This window comes from Mizuhopecten yessoensis, unplaced genomic scaffold (genome assembly GCF_002113885.1).
Source record: "Mizuhopecten yessoensis strain PY_sf001 unplaced genomic scaffold, ASM211388v2 scaffold11177, whole genome shotgun sequence".
Classification (NCBI taxonomy): Eukaryota; Metazoa; Mollusca; class Bivalvia; order Pectinida; family Pectinidae; genus Mizuhopecten; species Mizuhopecten yessoensis.
Genome location: NW_018408918.1, coordinates 999,287 through 1,009,604, shown reverse-complemented (window position 1 = coordinate 1,009,604; position 10,318 = coordinate 999,287). Strand labels below are relative to the sequence as shown.

Here is a 10,318-nt window from a genome sequence, read left to right as displayed (position 1 = left end):
TTGAGTACGGCCTTCAACCGCTTTCCATGGATTCCCCATTACGACGGAAACGAAGTGCTAACGGTCGAAGAGGGAAACTGTATTCTGTATTTAGGAGGACGCAAGACAAACCCGTCAAAGATGACTTTCAAATGAGTAAGATATCTCCTAAACTAATTTTGTTCCTGCTATTTATTCAAGAGTGACATCAAGTTAACTTGCTTTAAAGATGCTTGATGATCATTTTGAAAACAAATAACAATTAACAAAGCAAATCATTATAAGCATGAGAAGGCATGTGGCATTATAAATATCCATCCGAGTCTAACTGAACAAAATCGCTTTTTTCAGGTTTATACAAAAAAATCAATTGTCTTAATATATTCTTATCAGTTGGAGAAATATGTGTTGTATTTCTCATTGATTGTCAGATTTGTTTCCTAGAATCCCTTGTTTGATAATTCGACATGTAGTCCTATTTTCAAGTCAAAATTAGTTTTCGAAAAAAAGAATTGTTATATTTATCATTAAAAGAGAACATCTTTTCTTCCAAATTTTCAGACGTCAAATTGGTCAAATTAGTTTGTCTAAACTAGGGTGTCAAACGCATGTCTGGTATGAGTAGTATTTTACTACGGATATTAAATGTTATTGGAATACTACAAATACGATATATAGCTTATTTCGATATGCACTCTAGATCCTGAGTCTGTCAATACCGGGACCAACGGACAATCGATGCAGCTGGTTGACAGAGTGCTAGACCTGAGCGAGTTCATGAATCCTTCCAGTGCTACCATGGAATTGAGGAGGAGGGTGTCAGACACAGACACGAAAACGAGACAACGCAAACCACGCAAGCGAATAAATATTTCCTCCACACAATATCAGATGGGATTAATTGTCATAATAGACTTCAGTATTTATCAAACGTAAGTTCTAAGAAAATGTTGAACAAGTTTATACCGAACAAAATTATGAAGAATTTAGAGATTTAACGAAATCTGTGCATGTTATGCGTTTTGCATTATTATCATAACATTATTTGTCTAGATGCACTGGTTAAGGGTCTCTGCCATGAACTGTTATTTTCATTTGCCAATGATTAATTTTATTTATATTTTATTGTTTTTATTTATCTATTTATCTTACTTTATTCAATTTTATTTTTTTAATAAAAAAAACACACCAACCTTTTGGTTATGCTCATTAGTGCCACATAATCACTACCCCGATTACTGCTTAAGGAACGCGATGCTACTTTGATGTTACCGGAATTACAATACCTATAGGGTATCGTCAATGAAGCACACAATTTGCGTAACATTCCGAAATACCTGGTCTTATCCTCTTTGTACTGTTCCAATGGTCTCCATAATTCCTTCATTCGTTCTTATGTGTTGCTACTTAAGTGTTTTATGATTGTATCGTTGTTTGATTTGCTATGTTCCATTTCAAAGATCACGCTAATAGACAATCCCAAATATTTATTTTCCAGTTGGTATAGGCGTAGTGATGAGGCAACAGCTGTCGAGAGAGATATCGACGCTAAATCTAAGATTCGGCAGTATATGGCCCACGTTATTAATGGGGTAAGAATGACATATACCTGGACGTTACGGTTTTAAGTTGGTAAAAAAACAAAGGGAATTATTTTAACAGCATTAGATGATACAACGATTTAAAAACAAAAAGATTATCTTTGTAGCTTAATATAGATATTCTTTTTTAAATTACTTCAATTTAACTAGTACTGTTATAGCTATATACAGTAAACCCTCCTTATACTGCCACCATTTGTAAAGAAAAGATGGCGTTTTAAGGGGGTGTAGCGATAAATTGACGGAAAAGTTAGAAGGAGCATTTAAGAAAAAGAGATAATAGGACCATAACTATACTGGTGGTAAGCAAAGTGGCAAATAAAACAAAGGGCATTATATCGAGGTTTAACTGTTATAATCTTGTTCAATAAGTCGAATGATTCGTACACTGGTAATTAATTTATATATACACTTGTCCTATTTAGGTGGATCTCCGATTTCAAAACTTGCGCCGCAACCGGATAAAAATAGTTGTGTCAAGATATATCATAGCAGATGTAAGTATGCTCCCAAATTATCATTATTTTATGGTGTGTTAGATTTTTTTTTCTTCACTTTAATCTATTGGTTTCATTACTTGTATTCCAACTGATTTAAAACTACTATGATTTAAGTAAAGTTATTCATAGATTACTTCTTTTTGTCATGCAGTGTAGTTGTACCATGCAGTGTATTTGTACGATGCAGTGTAGTTGTACGATGCAGTGTATTTGTATGATGCAGTGTAGTTGTACGATGCAGTGTATTTGTATGATGCAGTGTATTTGTTTGACGCAGTGTATTTGTACGATGCAGTGTATTTGTATGATGCAGTGTATTTGTACGATGCAGTGTATTTGTATGAAGCAATGTATTTGTATGATGCAATGTATTTGTTTGATGCAGTGTATTTGTACGATGCAGTGTATTTGTTTGATGCAGTGTATTTGTATGATGCAGTGTATTTGTACGATGCAGTGTATTTGTACGATGCAGTGTATTTGTATGATGCAATGTATTTGTATGATGCATTGTATTTGTACGATGCAGTGTATTTCTATGATGCCGTGTATTTGTATGATGCAATGTATTTGTATGATGCAATGTATTTGTATGATGCAGTGTATTTGTATGATGCAATGTATTTGTATGATGCAGTGTATTTGTACGATGCAGTGTATTTCTATGATGCCGTGTATTTGTTTGATGCAGTAGAAATGAATGATTTTATTTTTAGCTAAAATAGTGTACTAATATTTCATCAAAAATATGCTATGCATCTTAGACTCCAGGAGCTTCGCCTTGGACATCAAGGAGGTTTATAGCTCAACCTCGGGATCTGGTATATGCAGATGACGCGTTGAATGAGCTCATCAAATGGCGTTATAGGATGGGGCATGAGTTACCCATACACGACCACACCATTCTGTTTACTGGGTAATACAATATTTTATTTATAGGGTTACCTATATAAAACTGCTTCTCATTATATATGAGTAATACACCTACAAACAGAATGTTCTTAACATAAAAAATACACTGTTCCTGCCAAACATAAATATTAATGTGTACTACATTTTACCTTAAATCAAAGCAAGGCGATAACATATTATAATTTTGGAATTTGTTAGGCAAATCATATAATATAATGTAAATATTAGTATTTTGACTTGCAAAACTATATCTGATCAAAATAAATTATATATGATGATCCACCACTCCTTATGTCCAACAATGAGATAGCATTCGTTAGCGCTCCTGGCTAATAAAATATAAAGAAAAAATAAGGATACTGCACAACACAAAGACGTTTTATGATCTTCACTTCAAATGACGTGGCTGCAAACCAGGTTGAAATAGTGCAAAACGTCCTTTTGGTTTGGATTATTCTTTATTTTCCATATAATCGGTCAAGATGTTATTACTTATGAATTACAAAATGAACTATCAGTCTTACTCTTGTTTTGCATAGATTAAATTCTATCTATTTTTTTTACAGATACGATCTGTATCGACCTACACTCGCCAATAAAGGAGTTGCAGGTAACATACGTCATCTATCAAAAAATGTTAATGGGGGCATAGTGTTTTACTTCACCTGTCAGTAGTTACTATATATACATATACAGTTAAGTATATCATAAAATACATGACATATCGCTACTGACAGGACAGAAGCATTATTAATAAAGACCATCAACAGCTCTCTAGAAGCCATTTTTGAAGAATGTTTAAATAAGTATTGAATTCCGTTACACATGCAAGGTATTAAATGTCAAAGCAAAAGCAAATCAGTTGAAGTTTCAGTCATTAGAATATTTGTAACATGTCAATTGGTCAGGTCAATTCTTGAAATTTAAATTTCTAAATCTGGAATATTATTTCATAATCAAAATTAGACTTAGTAACAAAACACACCTATCGTAACCAAATTCCTTGAATACTGATTCAGATTGATTTAGAAAATTAGTCATAAAGTTCTATTTGGATCCATTTTTTGATTGATGATATATTATGTATTTTAGATTTAAAATCAAATTCATGTTTGTAAGATAAAACATTTGGTCATATGAATATTCCTCAGCACGTGCTAACGTAGCTTTTGGTGTCGTCATGTTTTCGATATCACGTGAGTTTGTTTTGAAAGAGATAATATTCGTACAATATGTTTGTTTCTAAAAACGAAATGAGTCAGTCTATCTAAATACAACCAAAACGAAAATGCACTTGCACTGATATGATAAAAAAGAACAATTTATTAAATGATTTATTATTTTCAATAGGTTTTGCACGTGTACGTTCTATGTGCAGTCACTCAAGTGTCTCAGTGGTCGAGGAACATGGAGGTTTTGGTAGTATTCTAACTGCAACTCACGAGATAGGACACAGGTGAATTTATAAACGATGGATACATTTTATGGTTGTCTATTTTTTTTAACTAATACCCTCACTTGATTTCGAATTCCAGGGCCTGAAATAAAACATTAGTTAGCATTGGTTAAACATGTTTAATAACAAATATCAGATATGCAGCCGTCGTATATATATGATTAAATATATAAATTTCAAACATGTACGATATTCACAATTTCTTTTAATGTTTTTATGTGGTATTCAGATACATTATTGTTATTATTTCTATAACCGTTTGTTATATCATGGCGGCCAAATAACAATTATATATAAATCAACTATTGCTTGCCATATGACAGTCTTTGAGTTTCCCGTGACGGTCATTATAACGTTGTAAATAAATCAATTATTGTCTGCTATACAATAGTCTTGGCGCTTACCACGACGGCCACAATAACAGCTGTGCCGGAGAAGACAACTTCATAATGACTCCAATAGGAGGCTCTGCCACACCTTCTAATGCACTCAATCCGTTCCACTTCTCAGAATGTTCTGAGGATGCCTTCGACAACCTCATTGATGCGTTGTAAGTATAAATCATCCTAATGTTGCAACAACATGTATAAAACATATCAGTATAGCAACTATAAAACATCCTACCATTGTAGCTTTAAACATCCTGCTATTGTTGCTATACAGCAATATGCGATCGTAACTATGAAACAGCGAAGCATTGTAAATGAGCAATTCTCTAAGATTGTATATGGAAATGCAACTATACAAATTCCGAATATTGTAACTTTACAAAATCATTATTCTGTTACTATGAAAAAAATCTAGTATTGTATATATATTGCGATTTAGTATCATATGCATAAATCATTCTAGCATTGTATCTAATCTACGATTTAGTATTATATGTATGAAACATTCTAGTATTTTATCTATACTACGATTTAGTATTATATGTATGAAACATTCTAGTATTGTATATATATTACGATTTAGTATTATATGTATGAAACATTCTAGTATTGTATCTATACTACATGTATGATTTAGTATTATATGCATAAAACATTCTAGCATTTTATCTATGCTACGATTTAGTATTGTATGTATAAAACATACTAGTATTGTATCTATACTACATGTATGATTTAGTATTATATGTATAAAACATTCTAGTATGGTATCTTTACTATGATTTAGTACTATATGTATAAAATATTCTAGTATTGTATCTATACTATTATTTAGTATTATATATATGAAACATTCTAATATTGTATCTATACTATTATTTAGTATTATATGTATAAAACATTCTAGTAATGTAACCAGACTCAATGTTAAAGGCACTGAAGACTTTTCGTCATATTTGCGTCTTGATATTTATGAACATTATGAAAGAAACTTTCTACATCCCGTTAATATTATAAATATTACGGCATTGAGTTCCATATCAAAACACTCCGTTTGTTTCGCAATTGTAACATACAAACATGTACCAGCCTTCCTATTTAAGTTGGTGGGTTCGATACTCCTAGATCATGCTCTCATGTATAAGAAATTTCAATATAGACGACTCATATGTCAATAACATTTTCTTTCTATATGCGCTATAGAATGTTTATAATATATTTTTTATTGTGAAGTATTTGAAAAGAACAGTATGTCGAAAATGTCAAAGCATTGCATGATTGTATGAGGTAAACATCATACAATTCTGTCTTGAAATAAAAAGCATTACAAGGTTTTAGAAATATCATTGTTTATTGGTTGTTATCCTCACATAGACCTCGAAGTCATTGTCTGACGGATGAGACGGACACTTACGACCAAGAGGAGTTTGAATCGTACCTCACACAGAAGGCTGGTCAGCTCTACGGACCGAACCAACAGTGTCGACAACATTTAGGGTCAGAATCTTACTACGCATGGGTAAGTTACCGAAATGCATATAGTATAGCCAAATATAGTCAGATGCAAATTAGACATATGAGTATATCATACTATTCCTTGCTTTCAATGTTATAATTATGTTTGTATTAAAACTAATATGGGATACAATCCAATCTGATATGTTTATATAGACATGCAAGCGATATAATTAAATATTTATAGGCGATTTTTGGCAACTAACATTGTAACTACCTGTGCTATACATAGACTGATCATAATCATATGTACAACCATTTGGTATATTTAGACATGATAAAAGGCCGGTGGTATATGTAGACATGTAATATGTATAAACATTTGGTATATATAGACATGATATAAGGCCGGTGGTATTTGTAGACATCTACAAAATATAGACATTTGGTATATATAGACATGATAAAAGGCCGGTGGTATATGTAGACATGTAATATGCATAGACATTTGGTATATATAGACATGATAAAAGGCCGGTGGTATATGTATACATGCAATATGTATAGACATTTGGTATATATAGACATGACATAAGACCGTTGGTATTTGTAGACATGTACAAAATATAGGCATTTGGTATATATAGACATGACATAAGGGCGTTGGTATTTGTAGACATGTACAAAATATAGGCATTTGGTATATATAGACATGACATAAGGCCGGTGGAATTTGTAGAAATGTACAAAATATAGACATTTGATATATATAGACGAAATAAATATAGATATGATGCATTTATATACGAAATATAGATTGGTGGTTTATATAGATATATGATATATGAACATTTAACAATGCATAAATATACAAACAGATAGTCCATTACCAATGTTATTAATATTTACATAGGAGCGGTATTTATATACGGGTGGTATCTATACACAGTCTTTAATTATGAACTCGTGGTATGTACAGGTTGATGGTAGATATATCCATCGAATACAGGTTTTACTGACTATTAAGGCGAGCTGTTCAGTGATGTAGTAGGAATATCAAACAAATTCTACATTTATCAACAGCCCGCTATTAAACATGTCACGTGTTTCGTTTACTAGGGCGGAATTCTCGGAGAGGCAACAGAAGTTTGTACTCATATGGCATGTAAAAATGCAATGTCAAATACAAGTTTCAATATATACTATGCTGCCCAGGGGACATCATGTGGTAATAAAAAGGTAGGCTACCTGTTAAACAATCTGTTCTTTTTCTTTTAAGTGCATGATTTGTTTGAGAAATTTTCTGTAACTTGTAGATTACGTTTTTCAAAATCGTCTAATCTTCATCACAGGTCATTCCTCAACCAACAATTGATGTAGCTAAGGAGATTTGTGTAACTGACAAACATTATATTCAGATATTTGACATGGATTATACATGCAGTAATATTATATGAAAATAGATGAATTACTAAACCATAATCATAAACATATAGATAATAAAGATTCCAAGTAATACACTAATTGTGTACAAATGAAATTAACTTGCATACTTATGTAAATTTCTACATTCCCAGTGGTGTGTCGATGGTGAATGTCTTTATGAAGAGAAAGCTCCCAAAAGAGAAGGTAAGATGTGCTCAACATTTACTATATAATTTAAAGTACCTCTGACATTGTAATGTCATGATAAATTAATACAATCTGTATCACCTAAAAGGAAATCGGCCCACAGCATTGTTGTTTATGTTCATTATACAGTATTGGTTTTACCAGATTTAACCTCTTACTTACAGCTAAGGTAATTTAAGACGTGTCTCTATTTATATAGTGTATGCGTGAAATGTGTGTTTGTGTGCTGGAGTCAGGGTGTAAAAGTCTCCTTGCAATTGCGGGGATCTAATGCCGACTATTTAGTGTTAGTTCACTGACATACGACGAAGGTACGCATCAATATTCCGCCCGGTCTCATTATACTTAAAATAGGTTAACCATTTGTTGCGATCATCCTAAATGCTGGGCTTTAAACAGAGTATAAAAGCGACCTTTTTAAAGAACATCGATATTCTCCGCTTGAGGAGAGGACTCATTGCTTACCCCCATGTTGCCGAACATTCAACAATAAGGGCAACATTGGAGGTATTGCCAAGCAAGGCACTTGGAAACAAAATGGTTGTTAGGAAATACAAACAAATCTATATATCCCAAATGTTGCATTGGGGGCAGCAGATCAGTGGTCTTCTCCGCAATGTTCCCGCAGCAGAAGACAAGGCATAAAACGCCTGATTCTGGAGTGGACCCACATTAGTCGCCTGAATTTTTAGCGCAATAAAAATATAAAGTTATCTCACAGGAACCTTGGGCTTATTTCAAATAATAAGCATAATAATTAGTTATACGTATGTTTTATCACCTGAGGTTTGATCCTATAATTAATCACATTACCATATTTCCGCTTTCAGAAACCTGTGTACACGGAGATGCGTGGAGGAGGTTTGGAGGTTTGACATGTGCTCAATACGTCAATGCTGATCCCAGTAGGTGTTACTATTCCTATTACAGTCGATTCTGCTGTGTATCGTGTGCCAGTCTACGCAAAGGGGAACCAGGTACTAACAGACGCGTTTAATTTGCAAAACTAATGTTTCTAAAAAAATGTATTTCATTTTCAAATACCATTTGAATGTCAGACACTTAGTTTGATTCAAGTTAATTTCTGTAAGCGTTCATAATTAAGGGATATTTTAATTTTAGCGCTTTTGGCGCTTTAAAACTTGCGCTTATTTATGTCAACGCTAATTGAGGTTCCGGTATATCGTTGTCTATTGCATATGTTTTTATTGCAGTAATTCTTCAATGCGCTAAGCTGTTAATATTCAGTGCTACGTTAAAATATAAGTAATCTTAAATAAGGACTTTACGATATTATGTAGTAAGGCATACATTATTGTATTTTAAAGGATGCGAATATGGCAACAGGAAAAAGAAAGTGTGCAATATGGTGGACAGAGATCCAAGATTTTGTTACCATGACAACAACGAGAATTTGTGTTGTGGCAGTTGTAAAAAGCATAACACAGGGATTACAGGTAAACATGTCATTCTTCCTTTTTGGTGTAACTGCTTAATTTATATTTATATAAGGTACTACGAGTATAAAGTTAAAATCTTACAAAACTTTAATAAAATTCAAACTAGCTAAACACGAACGACTAAAATCAAAATCAAATATTAATTAACATTAAGGTATTCCTTTTATTTCATGTTAAAGTGTAAAGATTCATCTTTGTGATAACTGTATTTGTCCAATACCTAAGGTTGTGAGTATGGCGACAGACTACCTGAATGTAATACAACAAAGTGTGATGACAACACTTACGCCAAACAATGCTGCAAGACGTGCAGCGAGCATAAACGTAAACCAAAGCCTCTAGCCCTTGTTTCACCTATGCGAGAATCTGTATCTGCAACGATAACTGTGCTTCCGAAGAAAAGAAAATCCAATCGAGACGGGACATTTACTTCGGTTCCTTTACCACCGAATGCATTGTCCTCACGTAAGACAGAAATTCCGCTTACACTGCCAGTATTGACACCTGAATCCTCGATGTCGGAGAACAATACGATACAGGACAGCTTGCGTTCTACTCTACATAAAGTAGAAGGCATAGAAGTTTCACAACATGGTCCTATCAAGCCATTAACGACACAAATGGACACTTTTAACCAGCCTGTGGTAGGGCAAACACAAAAGTCGGCATTTCACCACAGTCGAGACTGGAAATCAAGACAATCTACCATACCAAGAAAAACATTAATCAGCAAACCAGTAGTTGTTATGAACAACAATGAAAGGAGACCTACGGTTTTTCATAGTAATGAAACTCGCCCTGTGAAGATGTTTTCGACATCAGAAATTGAATCAAACAATAGAATAAACAGTGTTTTCTCACAAAATGTTCCTTCACCCTCAAACGACGTACATTCCCCACTCGGTGACATCAGGTCAATAAATATGTTAAAGAC

General features: G+C 33.2%; 2 protein-coding genes across 2 annotated transcripts in view; both read left to right on the top strand.

Moving 5' to 3' along the window:
* The first annotated feature begins 777 nt into the window (after window positions 1-777).
* LOC110440274 (A disintegrin and metalloproteinase with thrombospondin motifs 18-like) lies at window positions 778-9,726 on the top strand. Its single transcript, XM_021483247.1, has 12 exons — window positions 778-911; window positions 1,478-1,571; window positions 2,845-2,996; window positions 3,559-3,602; window positions 4,343-4,448; window positions 4,840-4,998; window positions 6,212-6,356; window positions 7,412-7,531; window positions 7,870-7,921; window positions 8,755-8,901; window positions 9,253-9,381; window positions 9,629-9,726. The coding sequence occupies exons 1-12, from the start codon at window positions 778-780 to the stop codon at window positions 9,724-9,726; spliced, it is 1,380 nt and encodes a 459-aa protein (XP_021338922.1).
* A 70-nt stretch (window positions 9,727-9,796) lies between these two features.
* The window catches only part of LOC110440294 (putative mediator of RNA polymerase II transcription subunit 26), a 6,633-nt gene continuing 6,111 nt past the window's right edge, over window positions 9,797-10,318 (top strand). The window contains exon 1 of the mRNA XM_021483268.1: window positions 9,797-10,318. This exon is cut by the window's right edge and continues 815 nt beyond it. Coding sequence (XP_021338943.1) covers window positions 9,900-10,318 — 419 coding nt within the window. The 5' untranslated portion in view covers window positions 9,797-9,899.

What these genes read in the sequence shown, in the direction of transcription:
- LOC110440274 (XM_021483247.1), top strand. Translation starts at nt 778, where the DNA reads ATGGAATTGAGGAGGAGGGTGTCAGACACAGACACGAAAACGAGACAA. An exon ending in CGCCAATAAAGGAGTTGCAG is followed by an intron (nt 3,603 to 4,342) that starts GTAACATACGTC and finishes TATTTTCAATAG; the next exon opens with GTTTTGCACGTGTACGTTCT. An exon ending in CAGAATCTTACTACGCATGG is followed by an intron (nt 6,357 to 7,411) that starts GTAAGTTACCGA and finishes TTCGTTTACTAG; the next exon opens with GGCGGAATTCTCGGAGAGGC.